General features: G+C 41.4%; 2 protein-coding genes across 8 annotated transcripts; one reads left to right on the top strand and one right to left on the bottom strand.

Moving 5' to 3' along the window:
* The first annotated feature begins 5 nt into the window (after window positions 1-5).
* Window positions 6-11,868, top strand: ankrd13d (ankyrin repeat domain 13 family, member D). 2 transcript variants are annotated; one of them, XM_048231962.1, is made up of 16 exons: window positions 6-2,086; window positions 2,287-2,422; window positions 2,546-2,670; window positions 2,789-2,834; window positions 3,242-3,385; window positions 3,525-3,714; window positions 3,931-3,997; window positions 4,218-4,293; window positions 4,400-4,461; window positions 4,790-4,920; window positions 5,052-5,209; window positions 5,535-5,648; window positions 5,798-5,970; window positions 6,214-6,293; window positions 6,480-6,710; window positions 11,223-11,868. In XM_048231962.1, exons 1-16 carry the CDS (start codon window positions 2,003-2,005, stop codon window positions 11,284-11,286), a joined length of 1,881 nt encoding a protein of 626 aa, XP_048087919.1. In that variant the 5' UTR covers window positions 6-2,002; the 3' UTR covers window positions 11,287-11,868. The 2 variants fall into 2 exon arrangements, with proteins under 2 accessions (XP_048087919.1, XP_048087918.1); XM_048231961.1 differs by having other exon boundaries at window positions 4,218-4,299.
* Window positions 11,869-12,746: 878 nt separating this feature from the next.
* On the bottom strand, window positions 12,747-17,764 carry LOC125286481 (signal-transducing adaptor protein 1-like). Of its 6 annotated transcripts, none has more exons than XM_048231603.1 (10): window positions 17,515-17,764; window positions 17,316-17,387; window positions 16,907-17,023; window positions 16,540-16,596; window positions 16,262-16,443; window positions 15,805-15,939; window positions 15,632-15,701; window positions 15,409-15,511; window positions 13,968-14,111; window positions 12,747-13,507 (listed from the first exon to the last, which is right to left on the bottom strand). In XM_048231603.1, the coding sequence occupies exons 1-10, from the start codon at window positions 17,620-17,622 to the stop codon at window positions 13,458-13,460; spliced, it is 1,038 nt and encodes a 345-aa protein (XP_048087560.1). In that variant the 5' UTR covers window positions 17,623-17,764; the 3' UTR covers window positions 12,747-13,457. The 6 variants fall into 6 exon arrangements, 3 of the variants coding, with proteins under 3 accessions (XP_048087560.1, XP_048087559.1, XP_048087561.1); XM_048231602.1 differs by having other exon boundaries at window positions 13,415-13,697; XR_007192182.1 differs by lacking the exon at window positions 12,747-13,507 and having other exon boundaries at window positions 13,984-14,743; window positions 15,039-15,511.
* Between the last annotated feature and the right edge of the window lie 245 nt (window positions 17,765-18,009).

Genomic DNA, 18,009 nt, shown 5'->3' with positions numbered 1-18,009 from the left:
GATGTGGTGCTGTACAAAATAACAAACTAAACTAAAGACTCAGGAGAGATGGAGTGAGGTAGCATGGATGGATGGATGGATGGATGAAAAAGTAAACTTATGACGGGTGGAATGGAGGCATGTGTACGTGTCGGGGGGTATGACCCGAGTCTTAAGTGCTTTAATACGTGGCTGTCTATCAGGGAGAGAGAGGCGTGTCATACACCCATGGCAACACATCACGCTCCCACTCAATGGTGGGGAGGAGGGAGTATGGATGGTGCGATAGCCAATCGAGAGGAATCTACTGACCAGTGGTTCCTTTGAGGGGCAGAGACCATAACAGGAACCTAGGTGCTATCCCTTTGCGATCCCCTTTTTTCTATAGAGAACCACAGGGTCCCTGTCCATGTTCTATAGTCCTCACTCCTAATAGTAATGTCTCTTTTTTTTTTTTTTTTTTTTCTGAGGATGTTTCATTTCACTCCCAGTATTTTTTTTTTTTGTTCACTGTTTTCATGAGTCCCCTGATTTATATATATATTATACATAAATAAGGAATGCTTTTGGTTCCAAATCCATCCTTGCTCCACTTCAATATCTTTAAAAAAAAGGATATAAATATATATAAATATATACTTTTGTGTAAATGTATTCTTCTCCCTAGTATGAAAGAAAACAGTCCTGTAGCAATGTAATTATTTTCAGAAGCCTTTTTCACTTTTGTGTTTTTTTTGTTTTTGTTTTTTCCAAGAAAAATAAATACTACGGTGGACAGAAAAAATGAGTCTATTTTCCCACTAGTGCAATTATGATGAATGAATGCGGTCTGAACAAAGATGTTCTATTTTTAATTCAGTGTTGGTTGATTCCGAATAAGCTATTTTATTTTGTATACACCCCCTCCCATTCCCGTGCAGTTGTTATAACCTGGAACCAAAGCTGAACCGTCACTAATATAAATAAATAATGCATGCAGTTAGTCTTAGCAACTTGAGAGAGAAGCCTCTCCCCCGGCGATATTCACCATGTTCGGACCATTGCACGGCTGAAAAGCATTCATCAGCGAGTGATTTGTTTAGGGGATATGAGACAAAGCCATTCCAAGGCTTCCTTTCCTTATTACTGTCTAGATATTTGAAGAACCCATCCGTCACTGACACCTCTGCACTCGGATTTGCCAACTCGAGCGACCTGGATGCAAAATGGAAATAAGGCCGCTCCCTGGTCATCTACAATTGCACGGAGACGGTGTCCACAGTTAGCAAACCAAACCAATGACTGACATTGACATGTTATGATTCTACCTGATTTTCAGTAACTGCACTCGTTTTGTGCTGTGAAACGTTTTCTTTTCCTGACTAGTGGAGACTAGAACAACTGCTTGTCTATAGGTTTACAATCAAGTCAGCTAGCTTGCTAAGATGGAGACATTGGTAGGAAGCAACATTAACTTACTTAATTGTCCAATGACCGCTAGCGAGCTAACCGAGTCATCATGGTAAGGACTAGTTAATTACATCGTGTCGTTGTTTAGCTAGTGTGTATCAACACTGTTTACAGTTTACATTTCGAAAATTTCCTTGCTGGTTTCTTGTATTACACCAATGACCATAGCTACTTTTAGCTAGATAGCTGTTTACACTTGCTTATTCGTGTGCTCCACTTGCAGCTTACAACTACACTTTGACAAGGTACCCCCCTCCTCCCTCTCACATGTCGTCACCTGCTGGCAATGATCTATTATTGTATTTAATAAATTTCCATTAAGACACATTGGTGTTTGCCTTTTGCTCTGGTAGCACAGAAGGCTAGCTAGCAGCATAGCATCGTAGTAACCTAGCTGGAGCACCCCGTAGTCCAAGAGTACCCCCTCCAAGCTTTCGTGCCTGGATAGAAAGGTGGGTGGTGATTGCACTATATTTTACCAACCGTTGACTTGGCGACCTGGACGAGGAATCCGTGTTATCTCGCTTTCAAACATAAGTATCATACTGGACATTATTACACCTGCTATTGAACAATGGCACAGGAAGCATTTCCATTGCATTATTTGGTGTGGAACAATCAATACCAAGAGCTGGACAGAGAGCTGCAGAGTGAACAGGTAATGGTTGGTCTGGACACTGGAGATGATTTACATTTTCTTCGTTGTGGTCACATGTCAACTGATTGGTTGCTTGTGCTTGTGTTCTTGCTTGTGGTTGCAAGAGATATGTTTATCATCCAGTTATCTTGATCCTGTGCATGTGTGTTTTCTCTGTGCGTGTATGTGTGCGTGCTTGCATGCATGTGTTTCTCCAACAGCAAGATTTGGAGCGGCTGGACCCGCGCGGCCGTACTCCGCTCGAGCTCGCCATATGCCTGGGACACCTCGAATCGACGCGCGTACTTCTCAGACACAATGCGGATCCCACGCACTGTAATGCACAAAACTGGACAGGTATACTTATCACGAATTTAGTTTGGTGACTGCTGTAAAGTAACTTAAATGTAATTTGTCTAGTTACGTAACCCGAGTCCAGGACTTGTATATCAGAGTTGTAAATAAATTGGGTGTACTCAGTGTTGCAGGAGGCAGTCAGCACCGGTGACCCTGAACTAGTGCAGTTGGTCCTCCAGTACAGAGACTTCAAAAGGGCCACAGAGAGGCTGGCAGGAATACCTGAACTACTTAGCAAACTGCGACAAGTAGGTGTACCTCTGAAATATCTGTTACCGATCTGTTCGCGGTCATGTACGTATGGTGCGTCTTGTAGAAGTGTATGCTGAATTTGTGTAATAGGCAGTGTATTTTCACATTTGCTAGGCCAGAGATTTCTATGTCGAGATGAAGTGGGAGTTCACCAGTTGGGGTAAGTCCTCCATAAATCTACTCCAATTAGAGCATAGCATCTGCCCGTATTTTAGCCCCTCAACCTCCTTGACCCGTTTCAGCACCACAGTGGTGGACAGCGCCCGTCATAATGCCGCCATGAACGCGAGTTCCAGTGTACAGCACGCTACTGATGCAAAACAGTTCAGATATAGTTTTGATTTGTGAAGTGGCCACTATGAAGAAATCAATTATCACCGTCCATTACATCAGCATAATTCAGAAGTGCTTGACAAAGCAAACCGTTTCCAAATGTATTTTAGTAGCAAGTGTGTTCTTCCATGTACTGGTAGACAGGAAACTGATCTCCGGGAAGGATGATGTCCATGATGGAAGGATTGATCTCTATTAAGGTGTCTTATTACCTCACCTGCTTTTACCAAACAGTTCCTTTGGTATCGAAGGTGTGTCCTAGCGATGTGTACCGTGTTTGGAAGAGTGGCTCATGTCTGCGGGTGGACACCACTCTGCTGGGCTTTGAGCACATGACCTGGTTAAAGGGCCACCGCAGCTACATCTTCAAGGGAGGAGGTTGGTGCTGATGATGAACTGAATGGCTTATGCATCTGACTATATCAGTGAGACAATCCACGAGCCTCTGATTCAACCATTGCATTTTCACATTTACAATAAAGTATGTGTTTGTTTATGTTTTATTTGTATTTTTCAGAGAGTGGTGCGGTTGTCATGGAAGTCGACCATGACAAACAGGTGGTGTACACAGAGCCACTGACCCTCTCTCCCCGTGACGCCTCGTCTCTGCTGGATGCCATGCTGCCCTCACAGGAGAATACCGCACAGAGGCTCACCTCTCCCATTGTGTCTACACACCTCAACACACGCAACATTGCCTTTGAGAGGTAGGTGCATCTCCCACAGTCTGGCTGCTTGCCTTGATTTCACTTTCCTCCTGTTTATGCATTCCACCCCTGGAGGTCCTTTGCGTAACAGGTTTGGATGTATTTCTGTGTGTGTGTGTGTGTGTGTGTGTGTGTGTGTTGCGTGTTGTGTGAGTTTAGCGATGTTTAGGTAGCTAAGTGATGTGGTTGTCTAATGTCTTATTTGTGTCACTACAGGAATAAGTCTGGTATCTGGGGCTGGCGCTCTGAGAAGAGTGAGGTTGTCAGTGGATACGAAGCCAAGGTAACCATAGAAACAGTCACCTAGGGAAACAACCACCCAGAGAATGTGTAGCTATAGTGACTGTAATGAAAAGAGTGCACTGGTCAGTTCAAGATGCATTCTCTTCCTGAGTTGTTTCCTTTTGTTAGAGTAATTGCTATTTTATACACATCCTCAAGTAGTCATTAATAGATGTTAAGGGCTTGGATATCAGACCTACTTGGACTTCCTTCTCTGTAAGGTTTACAGTGCCAGTAATGTGGAGTTGGTGACACGGTCTCGAACAGAACATCTATCAGACCAAGACAAGTCTAGATGTAAGGGTATGTGTTGTGAAAGAGTATACATAACATGGATTGTTTTCTGTGTTTTCGTACCTGCAGATTGGTCCTTACAGTTGCTTTTTTGCCCTTCCTCTCTCAGGCTCCAAGACGCCTCTGCAGTCATTTCTGGGTATAGCAGAGCAGCATGTCGCACAGAATGGAGTGAGTGCAAAATTAAATGGCAAAGCGTGAAATGTGACAGAATTCATCAGGTTTCCAGACCTGGTCATATCCTATTCTTATTTGACGAGACCAATCGTTTTGCCCCTTTTCCTTCGTTTGTGCTGATAAATGCGGAACCCACTGATGTTTGTGATGCATTCACAGTTTATTAATTGTAACCTGTCTGCTGGGCCTCACTTATCATGTTGACCTCCATTGGTCACTTCAATGACCTCTAGTCTCTGGCATTAGTTGTATAGCCTTACATTCACAGTGTTCTATGAGGATGTGCTGATGTACTTATAAGAGGGATTGTTTTTTGTTGCAGAGTCAAGTGTCTCAATGTGCGAGTCCGCATAACCCCACGGCCATCACAGCAGAGGAATACTTTGACCCAGAGTTCGCTCTGAATGACAGAGACATAGGACGACCTGTGGAGCTCACCAGCAAAGTGCAGAAGTGAGGACACACACACATTCAGCAACCAGAAATAAACAACCATCCTAAAACATGTTGTAGACCTCTTGTATCTTTTAGTCTTTCTGTCGCTGCTCTCTCTTCTACTCACTCCTTCTCTGTATGATCGACAGATTTAAGGCCACCCTTTGGTTGAGTGAAGCACATCCCCTCTCATTGGCTGAGCAGGTGACACCCATCATTGACCTCATGGCGATCTCCAACGCTCACTTTGCCAAACTTCGTGACTTCATCACCCTGCGCCTTCCGCCAGGCTTCCCAGTGAAGATAGGTGAGAGCAATGCACAATCCACTTAGGGTTCATTGATCACAAGTGTTCAGCTGATTACCTCTGCCAAAGAGGTTATAGTTTTGGTTTGGTTTGTTTTTCTGCATATATATTAGCAGGATTACGGGGGGGGGAAAGCCTCTTTCCATGAAAATTGATGGAGGGGTGTAGAATGGGCCAAGGATGAACTGGCGCATCCGCTAATTGTTTGTTTTTCACTGGCATCAACATTGCAAAATAGGGCATATGGCCTTTGTGGAGGCCTGCACACTCCGAGTGCCCCTCTAGTTTATGTAGTCTTAACTGGTCTCACTGTTATCTCTTTCAGAGATTCCCCTGTTCCATGTGTTGAATGCTCGAGTGACCTTCAGTAACCTCTGTGGCTGTGATGAGCCTGTCAGCTCTGTCACTGTACGTTCACCACCTGCAACTGATGAACCTGGTAAGCACACAACTTACGCAATTTCCCTCATGGTTGGCCTGTCATTTGGAGTTAATTCACACCAGTAGTATAATATACTGTTTGGCACCTTATTCCTATTCAACATGTTTGATACAAGCGGCACATTCAAGCCTTTCCTCTCTCCTCAGACCAGACACCCCCTCCCCTCCACTGTGAAGTGGACCCATCTGTGTTCGAGCCTCCCGCAGACTACACTACACTTGGACCAGGCCGCAGTGAGCCAATGAGAGACGAGGATGATAACCTGCTGCAGTTTGCCATCCAGCAGAGCTTACTGGACGCTGGGACAGAGAGTGACCAGGTGAGACGAAATATCAGATGGTTAATATCGAATTCAGATGGTCAAGCGATCTCACCTCCCTCATGCCATGATGTGTTTGTGGTGGTCATTTAGTAATGGGCATTTAGTAATCAGTGGACTGATTCACACTTCTTAGAGAAAACAAATGATAATGTTGGCTATACGTAGAGCTGACGTTTCCTGTGCTTTAAGTATGTAAGTGTCATCTCCCGCTGTCTTCCTGTTGTGCCTGTGTAACGTCAGGTGACCATATGGGAGGCTCTGACCAACACCCGCCCTGGCTCCCAGCCACCCCTCTATGAGGACGACTCTCAGCTGGAGCGGTAAGTACATGTGGCAAGCCGGCAGAGGGTTGTTCAACTCAAAAATGTGACAGTAGTGAAAGAAGCGTAAGTGTAAGCACAGTTGACCTATTTAAGAACATCTGAGTGAATGAGGTCAAAAGTGAAGGTAGCGCAGCCCCCATATTTAAGAATTAACATCCTTCCTTCCTTTTTGGTTTTCAAAAGAGCCATTCAGGAGTCTCTCTCCCTCTCACTGGGTGGGGAAGGAGGGGAGGCGACAGACCCGGCACTTCCCGAGTCCAGCTCGCCCACACACCCCTCCCTCAACTCCCCGCCCTCGTACTCCTCACTGACCGAGCCCAGGGTGCCGGGAGCCTTCGCAATGGGAAGTAGTTTTGACGAGCAGCTACGCATCGCCATGGAGCTCTCGTGCCGGGAGCAGGAGGAGCTCGACAGGTCAGAGAAACCGGAGGGATGAAAAGGGAAGAGTCTAGGAGAGGGAGGGAGAGTCAGAAGGGCTGTGTCCTATATGTGGGCTTAGTATATGTTTAAGTTAAAGAGAAGCAGTGAAGAAGTTATTCCCCACTTTTGTCCATGTCTGACCAATTATGTATCATCTAAACATGAGCTAGAACTATGCACATTAGCATTCATTTTACCCTCATGGGCTGTGCATACCTATAGATGACACTGCTAATTTCGAAGTGGGTAGTGTCGAGCTGGCTTGCACAGTGTTAAATTGTTACTAGCATTTTTGGCACCATTTGTCTCTTGAAGCTGTTAGTATTATTGTAGTATTGCACAGACCAAACACAAATCAATATAAGGAGTAGCCTGCATGGATTTGAGGGATAACAGATGTTTTAGCTCATTCTTACATAATCCTACATCTTAACTAGATGTACCGCATAGCGGTACAAAATATGACCGCCGCTCAGTCCTGTACATCCATTCCGCGAAAATAAATCACACTTCAATTTGTCTCCATATTTTACTCCATCCCCCACTCTTGAAACTTCTGTGTATGCTTGTTTGGCATGCCTGAGTGTGTGTGTGCGGCTGCACAGAAAGTAGCCTACTGGTGCTGAAAAGGTGAATAGATTGTAGAATAGCCAAAGAAGATGTAGCATTGTTATAAAACCTTTAAAATCTCTAAACAATCACAAGTAGGGCAGTTCATCACAGTTCATCCATTGCAACTGGATTGATGAAAGGTCACTTACACCTGTAGGCTACATTGTATTTGGGAAAAGCAAAAGGTATCAGCATAATGTTATTTATTTATTTATTTATTTATTTATTTATTTATTTTATTTATAAACAAAAACATCTCTGTCAGTTCCATGCCGTTTTCAACAGCTATCAAAAACAAAGGTCATTTTTGGATGGATGGAGTTTTTGTGAATGTTTTGTTCTTCTACATAATCTTTAGTTCATGTCATACTTTATTGTCAATGCACAAATTAAGTAACAGTAGTCTGAAACGTTATTGTTAATGCACAAATTAAGTAACAGTAGTCTGAAACGAAATGCTGTTTTACATCTAACCAGTGGTGCAAATAACTGACATGTCCAAATGGGCCTTGATGAAATGCGTCGCTAGACTGTTCATACACATTTTAACGGGCCAAAGTTGAAGAGCTGTTGTCCGTTATTGTTCGTGCAAATATAGGCTGATTCATGTTCCCTTGCATTGTGTAACTGAGGTCCATGGCTAGTCTGGCTTTCACCAGACCAAGCTCAATCTTTTAAGAAATCAAAAATAAATAGCGGGCAGATCAGGCTGGGTTCACCCAGCCTAGTCCATAGGCACCGATATTGTTTAATTTTCCGATTGAGATATCCACGCCTGGCTATTCTAAATGCAAAATGCATCAGGGAGTTATGACAAAACTGTAACTAACAAACTAGATCCTAATAGAAAACTGTTAGCCTCCCTAAGCTACAGGTAGGCTTATAAGGTAGGCCTATTTACAACATAAATTGTCAATAGGCTATGCTGGCGACACAAATAAAATCTCCTTTGAAACCAATGGCTTACGCCTTTACAGTATCAAGCGGACTTAAACTGCCATATCGCGGGCGAAAAGTTGTAATAAAATTCACGCAGCTCCATGAGTCAAGGAAAGCGAATGAAGTAGCCACTTCTAAATGGGACCCACTACACAGTAGCTTAAGGTGTGTTGCTAAAGCAGCCATAATGAAATGAAGGTGTCATTGTTTGGATACTTCACACACACGTGCTTTTTAATTTCACAGACTACAACTACCAAGCTGGAATCAAAGCACATCGATTCCCCTCTCACACCCTGCACGCACTTAAAACAAATAAACAGGCGTCTCAGTCTCAGGCATGTATAGGCAAAACTGTATCAGACCGGTGTAACGTTGGTAAATCTTCCATTGCACAGAATGATTTTTTGTAGCACGTGTGCAACAAATGACAGTCGAAAGATACAATTACAGTGCTGCTATCAATTTGCTTGGTATAACCGCATTTATAGTTTTCTACAAATGCAATCAATCAAATTGGCCTCCATCACTCAACCAACGGTAACGGTAACATTACCTAGGTCCTTATTGATATTATAAGATTAACGCATTACTGCAGTAAAAAACCAAGCACGTCCGATAAACATCCTCAGATTTATTTCGCTTCAAGAAGAAATGGGAATTACATTTCACGTGAACATCGTCCTATCCTTATTAGACGTTCTCTGCGGTAAACTACAGTCCTTGTAGAAAGCGTCCATTGTTTTTCCAACCCACTTTTAACTTCCAACAAAATTACGTCTCACTGCAACGATGCGCCATCTAGTGGACAAACGACTACTTATCGCCAATACTGGAAATGCAGCCATGATGATGATGATGAATATTTATTTTGGCTTTCTTTTAATCCTACTGAATTTGTAATTATGTATCGGCCGTTCTAATACCGATAGTATGTGGGTGCCTGTGTGTGTGTGCATGTGTGTATGTGTGCACTAGTGTTAATTTTGTCACCTATTTTTAATTTAGTCCTAGTCTTAATCTTGTGACGAAATCTCCTTTTTAGTCTTTGTCATATTTAGTCATTCAAATATCATTTTTGTTAGTCAAGTTTTAGTCGACTAAAAGTCTCGTCATTTTAGTCTAGTTTTAGTCAAAAGAAAACTAAAGGTATCTTAGTCTTAGTCAGTTTTAGTCAACACATTTTAGTCTTTTTTTTATAACAAATTATTTCTGATTACCATTTGAGTCAAATAGTGTTTCACACATCTCAATTTTCCAACAATATTGTGTGTCCACAGGGCTACTCGTCTGTTATAATTACTCATTCTGATTTTTTGTCAGTCAGTATGTTTACATGCACAGGTAAGTCGAGCTTCAGTTATAGCTCGGCTGGGATTTGACCATAGACAGTAAAAGATTTGACTGGACCACTGTCATATTCGTAGACCAGTGTTTCTCAAAGTGTGGTCCGGGAATCACTGGTGGTCCGCAAGCTATGACGTGGCAAAATATAATATAGATGAGTTGCTTGCAATATTGAACCAACTTGTATGTAAAAACAGTTCTACAACACTGTCTATGTAAGATATGCCAGTTTAAATCATACAGTATGAATCCACACACAATAAGCAAAGTGCAAAGACAATAAGCAAGGTGGTTCAGTGAGTAGGCCTATAGTGTAGACTAATTATAGGCTACTGTTGAAGTAGGTATAATCTTTTTTCTTTTTTTAGCTAGGGTTAGTTAAGTGGTCCTGAAACTGAAAAAGTTTGAGAAACACTGTCGTAGACCAAAGTATTAATGTTTTACTCCGCCTGCGCTAGATGGCGATATGTAAAACACAACACATTCCCCAAACAGACTCTCCATCTTAGCCATAGCTAACTTGCTAGCTTAACTTTCCATATTAGCTTACTTGCTAGCAAACTTTGCATCATCAGTCTAACTAGTTAAATAGTTGACATTACATGATGAACATTTTCGTATGGACATTCTGGGGATGTTAATTTGTATGAGAGAAGCTTCAACTTCTGGGTATGTAGCATTGTGGCATAAAGCTTAGGTAGTTATCTTGCTAACTCTAGCAGAAATCTCCAGTGTTCTTGTTCCATGTAGTTTCGTGTTGCAGCCACAGGGTTGCAGCAACAGCACGTAGACTAGCCTACAGGAAAGCTGTTAGCATGAACTCATTCGAATATTTTGAAAACGTAACAGCTAGATATTCTGTCTTCTCATTTTGTAGACGAAAATGAAGAGAGATTTTATCTTAGTTTTTATTTCATGCAAAACATTTTAGTCTCGTCTTTTTCACAACAATAATGCATCTTAAGATAGTCTTAGTCAGTGTTTCAGGACATTACTGCCGTCTCGTCATCGTCTCGTCTTAGTCATGAAAAAAAAGGTTGTTGACGAACATATTTCCTCTTGTCTCGTCTGACGAAATTAACACTAGTGTGCACCGCCATCTACAGGCCAATGAGTGTACAGTCACTAAATGTACACATAACCTAATTTTTTTTAGACCCCCCCATGGATGAAATTCTACGAAACTACGAGACCAACATACCATAAAAGATTCTTCATCCTCAGTGCCACGGTTCAAGTAGTTATTTAGGAAAAACTGCTTTTTTTGCGGTTTGGGGGGCCCAGCACGGGGGGAGGGCCCCGGAGATCTAAACAAAATTTTTCCATAAAAGTCTAGTGGGGCTACATACCCACCAAATTTCATGTGCCCCGGTGGTTCGGTGTCCCGGGTATCGTTGACCAAAAATTCAGGAAGTAGATGACGGAAAAAAAAAAAAAAAAAAATTTTGACAATCCCTATATGAATATGGAGGTGCAATGAAAACTTATTTCATTATAAAATATATGTACTTTAAAGTCAGTAATAACATTGTTTAGCATTAAATGACCTGATACATTAAATGACCTGAATCTCTTTTGTGCAACTTTGTTATTTGTGTCCTCTTTTAGGAAGAGGAGGGAAGAAGAGGAGGAGCTGGAAAGGATACTACAGCTGTCACTCACCGAGAAGTAACAGTGATGAGCACACAGAGGGAGTAGGTGTGTGGGGTGAATCAAGGGTTAATTTATTTGCACTTTTACTTTTTCTTGTTAAATTATTCTTTCCCCCTTCATTCCAACTATTTTACAAAATAAAATTAGTACCAGATGGGTTTGAAGAAGTGACAAAAGATGGACAGAAAGAAGGTGGAGATTATGGATTATGGGGGTAAGGACAGAAATAAAGAAAAGAAAAACTGTGGAATTATGGCATCCCTGCTGTTATCCACTACCCTTCTGTTATCCACTACCCTGCTGTTATCCACTACCCTGCTGTTATCCACTACCCTTCTGTTATCCACTACCCTGCTGTTATCCACTACCCTTCTGTTATCCACTACCCTGCTGTTATCCACTACCCTTCTGTTATCCACTACCCTGCTGTCATCATTTTGAGTCTACAAAACGTCAAGCTTTAAATGGATAAAGATAAAGATAAAACTGATGAATATAGTTGTGGATAAAATGAATAACTCTAATGTTTGAAATGGAGTCATGGTGGCTCACATGAATATGACATGAAAAATGAATCTATTAAATGTTCTTGAAACATTTACGTGATGGCAGTGTTTATTTTCTGGGAAAACAGGAAAGAGGAATCTGCCTCTCACTGTTTTTATTGTTATAATCTCTCTCGGCGAGTCTTGTTGTGCACCTTCTTCATTAAACAGAGAAAGATTTAATCAAGGACAATACTACTTGTAAGCAAATACACTGAAGTAAATACGTTGAATTCAAAATTCAGTGGAAAATCCTTAAGGAAAGTTCAACAATCATAACAGGGATCTTAATCCTGTTGCTCAAAGGACCCTATATAGGTCACATGAAGTCTCCACAAAATTGTAAGCTCAACTGTAGCATGGCTTAACTAGCATTCAAAAGTAATATTGCTCATATACACAGAAACTTAACGCTTATCATATTTAGTGTTGCGCAAGTTACGCAGGAAGAGTAATAAGTTACATTTTAATCATTGTCTATTTTATTATTTTATAAATATTATATAATATGCTACGTAGAGACTACATTCACCAAAAATATTTGGCTATATTTTTAAACTACAAAAGTACACACCCAGCCATTTTCCTCAACCCAATACAAATGACAAAACACTATTTTCTATTTGAAATACATATTTTAAATACATGTAGCCATCATAAATACTGTCCATCCCTGGGTTCTACCCAAGGGCGCTGCTAGAAATTCTCACCTCAGAAGAAAATAATTAAAAATAACCCTTTAATGATTTGGTGAATTTTGTGGACACTTATTGATAAATTGAGATAAACATATTTCATACATAATAGCATATTACAATACAGCCTATTAGGCCTAAACTAACACTCCACCAGCATGGTGGCGTTGCCATGGAAATATCATGGAGTTTGCCCAAGACCCCATGGATATCAATGTCTCAAAAAATACAGAAACAGAGACGTTTTACTTAAGTTTTATTGACTATAATTCTATAACATTTCCATTCTATGTGAACATTCTTCTAAATATAAAAAGCTAAGCAATGCAATCTAACAAAAGTTTACAGCTATTTACAATTACCAGTCAGGGCTGTGCCATGTACAGTATATTGTGAGAAATTACACCCCATAATAAAAAGAGCATTTTCCACTATATCATCACAGGTATTATGATATTGATGATATGGTAACATAATTGTGATTTTGCAAATGCACAGGGTGCAGAAATAATCTTCGCCACTAAGACAGTAAAAATCTACATGAATTAATCAAATTCATTTGAAAAAAAGAATTGCTAAAAAGGTTGCTGAAATAGGCTTACATTCACGCTGCATTTTAAGCTATGCTGGTCAAGTGTATAGTAAAACATGGTATAGGACATGGGCTTCTCCATGCAGTTGGTCATTGAATTTACAGAAATTGGGCAAAGTTGTGATCTGTATTGTTATCAGGGCATGAACATTTCACTATGATATAGGTCATATGGCACAGCAATACTGACATTTTAGCCTCAATCAACTTTCCTCATCCTCAACATTCCATAATTGTGGTAAATGGCATCAGGTTAAGTGTGTGTGTGTGTGTGTGCGTGTGCGTGTGTGTGTGTGTTAATAGTATGCGGAGGCTGGTTTGTAATTCCTCTTTTTTAGGTCTGTTCAGGACAATAAAATCAGTTAGACAAGGGTCTTTCAGCAACATAGCTCCAGCTGCATAATGAGTCTGTAAAACATGTGACCAGCGCTTTAGAGATCTCACTAGTATATTTAAAGGTGCAGTGATCATACACAATTTCAAGCCCATAACATTTTTTTTATCACATTCAACATCTCCTCACGATCCACTTGTTGCCCATCCCATGCGTACACTGTAAGAAAACTCAGAGTTCTGTAGGCAGCCCAGGCTCCGAAAACTGGAGACAAACTTGGTTAAAATATAATGTATGTTGTTTTTGACAAAAGCATCTCCTAATAAATTTAAATATAAACATGAACATATGCGACGTCATGCACAATCGCTGACTGCACCTTTAATGACCAACTGAATAAGCAAACAACAGGCAACAAAGCCTCCCATGACCACAGGCAGAACTACAGCCATCTGAGTGCATGCTAGGTTCACAACATGGCAGCAAAGTGTTCCTCTCAATGATGAAATCTGATTGGGTTTCATAAGGGCTTACCGGAGTTGTTCTTATTTGCTGGTAGTGTGGGCAGTGGACGTGTGGGGGGCATGGTGTCAGGCGGTGGCTGTGTGTGGATGGTGGGCGGCACCCTGGCTTTGGGAATGACCTTAGGCTTTGGAGCTAGTGGAGGTGGAGGCAGCTCTGACACAGGTTACAGATACATCCACAGTTATGTACTGTCACACAAACAATCACTCGTATGCACATTATGACTGTAATGTGGTCCTGTTCTGTGTGTGTGTGTGTGTGTGTGTGTGTGTGTGTAAAACATGTCATTAATTATATCATTAATATCACACTATGGCAAATTCTTCATAGGGAGGAGTTCTACAGGTATATCAATAGCGATACAATATGCGATACAACATGACAAGTGTATGTATGAGCTCACCTACAGTATATGGCACATCCCTAATGTACAAGTGTATAGAGCTCACCTATATAGCACATCTCTAATGTACAAGTGTATAGAGCTCACCTACAGTATATGGCACATCCTTAATGTACAAGTGTATGTATGAGCTCACCTATATAGCACATCCCTAATGTACAAGTGTATAGAGCTCACCTATATGGCACATCCCTAATTTACAAGTGTATAGAGCTCACCTATATAGCACATCCCTAATGTACAAGTGTATAGAGCTCACCTATATAGCACATCCCTAATGTACAAGTGTATAGAGCTCACCTATATGGCACATCCCTAATGTACAAGTGTATAGAGCTCACCTATATAGCACATCCCTAATGTACAAGTGTATAGAGCTCACCTATATAGCACATCTCTAATGTACAAGTGTATAGAGCTCACCTACAGTATATGGCACATCCTTAATGTACAAGTGTATGTATGAGCTCACCTATATAGCACATCCCTAATGTACAAGTGTATAGAGCTCACCTATATGGCACATCCCTAATTTACAAGTGTATAGAGCTCACCTATATAGCACATCCCTAATGTACAAGTGTATAGAGCTCACCTATATAGCACATCCCTAATGTACAAGTGTATAGAGCTCACCTATATGGCACATCCCTAATGTACAAGTGTATAGAGCTCACCTATATGGCACATCCCTAATTTACAAGTGTATAGAGCTCACCTATATAGCACATCCCTAATGTACAAGTGTATAGAGCTCACCTATATAGCACATCCCTAATGTACAAGTGTATAGAGCTCACCTATATGGCACATCCCTAATGTACAAGTGTATAGAGCTCACCTATATGGCACATCCCTAATTTACAAGTGTATAGAGCTCACCTATATAGCACATCCCTAATGTACAAGTGTATAGAGCTCACCTATATAGCACATCCCTAATGTACAAGTGTATAGAGCTCACATATAGCACATCCCTAATGTACAAGTGTATAGAGCTCACCTATATGGCACATCCCTAGTGTACAAGTGTATGTATAAGCTCACTTATGCGAGTGTCGTAGGCCTGGGGCATTGTAAAAGGCTTTAGTTGATAGGCTGTTTTCTCCAAGAAGTGATCCACCACTTCATTCAGGGTTTGGACAGTTACCTGACAAAAATATCAAACATGACAAGATGGTAATAAATTAGTAATTTATAAGTGTACAGGCAAAGACAACAATGGTGGGGGTTTCACTCCATGGTACCAGGGTGGGTCTTGCAGACTTACAGGATTATCCAGTTGAATAGTATAGCCAGATTCACTGGACGTGATCTTGTAGTTTCTAATAACTGGACCACTGCGAACAACCATAAAGGCAGGGTTAACAAAAAATAACAAATAAATATTATTAGGCAAAGTGGAGTGTCTGTCTGTGTCTGTGTGATTGTGACTGTGTGTACCTGGGAAAGATTTGTCTTGTTGTGATGGAGAAATGTTGTTTGTTGTCAGTTGCTGGCCTTAGGATGATGCTGCCATGCTCTGGGTTCTGTTCCAGTAGCTTCTCTGCCTCTTCACGTAGCACTGACAGAAAACAACTAGAGACATGTGATCAGTGATTAGGCACCTCATAGCACACTCCTTCCTCCTATACACATGTGGAAACACAACCTCACAACTAATGCCATATATTCACATCTCTGACATACATAAATCATTATGGAATGGGCAAAGCATGTAATCTCTCTCTCTCTCTCTCTCTCTCTCTCTCTCTCACACTCACACACACACACACACATTTGCACAAACCCCATACTAGTACTTACTCTGAGAAGACTTGCAAATGTATTCACAACAAGTATCATCGTGTGGCTTTGATGAACCATTGAAACCCAGCTCAACAAAAGTTATCAAACTCACGAGGGAATTATGGACAGAGTGGCATCATATGCGCTTTCTGAGCTGTTTGAGTGGGACGCTGACGCATCTGTAGGGGTCGGGCAGGAGGACTCTAAGGCCCGCCGCTGTTCCTCTGCGGTCCGCATCTCCTCCAGCCTCATGACCTGGCCAGGCAGGAGCTGCATTTGCCGTGGGACCTCCAGCTATAACACGGCACACATAGATATCAAGACAGCGGTGGGACACTGTGGATGTGTTGCTTATTTAGATGTGTGACTGCTGAATGAGTGCAAACTCACTTTAGCCACGGTCAAGATAAAGCCTCTCCACAACTCTCCTGTGTCCGGATTATCCATCTGAGTACACACAGATACATACAGTCACTCAAACACAAACACAACCATTTCTGTAAACGAACAATAACAGACAGTCAGACTCAAGCACACTACAAATAAAGTTGTACTGTGTAAACAATAAAAAAGAAGTGCACATTTTGCACCATTCATCTAGCCCGGTTGAAACCAGACCCTTCTCAGTCGTAGAGCGAATCTCGAATTTGCCGGAAGTACGTCTGGATTTTTCCCAGGCTACCATTCATCATTAGGAATCAGATTATTTCTGTTCTGAAGAAGATAGCCACTGTCATTTACAGCTTCTATGACTGACCTGAAGTTGTACTTCCTGCTTGGAGAACCTGAGTGTGTAAATAGGGGCAGTGCTCTCTGAGTAGGAGGAAATTGACTCCATGGATTTCAGGTTGTGTAGCTCCAGCCTCTCACAGTACTGGAAAACAGTAGTAGCTCAGTTAGAGTGTGAAAATGTGTGACAATCGAGGTTGAAAATTGAGAAGTGTGTACAATGCAATAATATATTTACAACAATGTGTGTAAGTCAGACCAAGTAGTAAATCAGTGATTAGAGAATCAGGTGACCATGCAGAGAGAGAACAGTAATGGAAGTGCCATTATGTTTGTGTGTTCTCTGTGTGTTCTCTGTGTGTTTGTGTGTTCTCTGTGTGTTTGAGTGTGGTTTGTCTTGTGTGTGTTTGAATGTGGTTTGTGCATGAAGAATTCACCGTTTCCTGTTTCTCATCCGTGTAAAAGAACATGGTGGAGCCACGCAACTCTCCATGGTACATTTGGAACACCTGTGAAGACCAAATAAAGTCCCCAACCTCTTCAGCTGATCTGGTGTTTCTCAAGCACAGTAGCACACATTACCAAGCCATGTCAAACTGACAGACAGATTACTGTGATCCTGCAGTTTAAACTCACCTTCTCTCCTTTGCATTTCTTCTGCATCTGACCACTGTAGTACAGTGGCAGGGCTGTGATAGTCTCCCTGCGCTTTCCAATCACTCGGAATGGTAGAGTCTTGCTCATCTCTCTGACTGGCTCGGTTACAAGAGTTTGGTGAGAGAGACTTACTCACTTGTTCAGTGAGTTTGCAGTGATGTTTACTCTTTGGACTCTAGATTGGTTATTGTTCGGTCATATGTTCGGAGTATCTTTCTTCCCTGATTGATTTGTTGGGCTGTATGAGGAAGTGTTTATCAAGGGCCAAAGTACCAGTGAGTACCTTTGTACCGGCACTTTTTTTCCTCCAAGGAAGGAATGCACTGCTTGGTTACTGTTCCTTGGTTATTGAAAAACCTCTACCTATTACTAATTTTCATAGAGTCAAACTTTACCATTGAATCCCATCTAGAATTTGATGAAAGATGTCAAATGACTTACTGAGGTTTATGATAGAGATCTACCATAGGATGC

The sequence above is a fragment of the Alosa alosa genome, chromosome 21 (genome assembly GCF_017589495.1).
Source record: "Alosa alosa isolate M-15738 ecotype Scorff River chromosome 21, AALO_Geno_1.1, whole genome shotgun sequence".
Taxonomy (NCBI): Eukaryota; Metazoa; Chordata; class Actinopteri; order Clupeiformes; family Clupeidae; genus Alosa; species Alosa alosa.
Note: the sequence above shows the minus strand (reverse complement) of the source record. Positions and strands in the feature narration are given on the sequence as shown.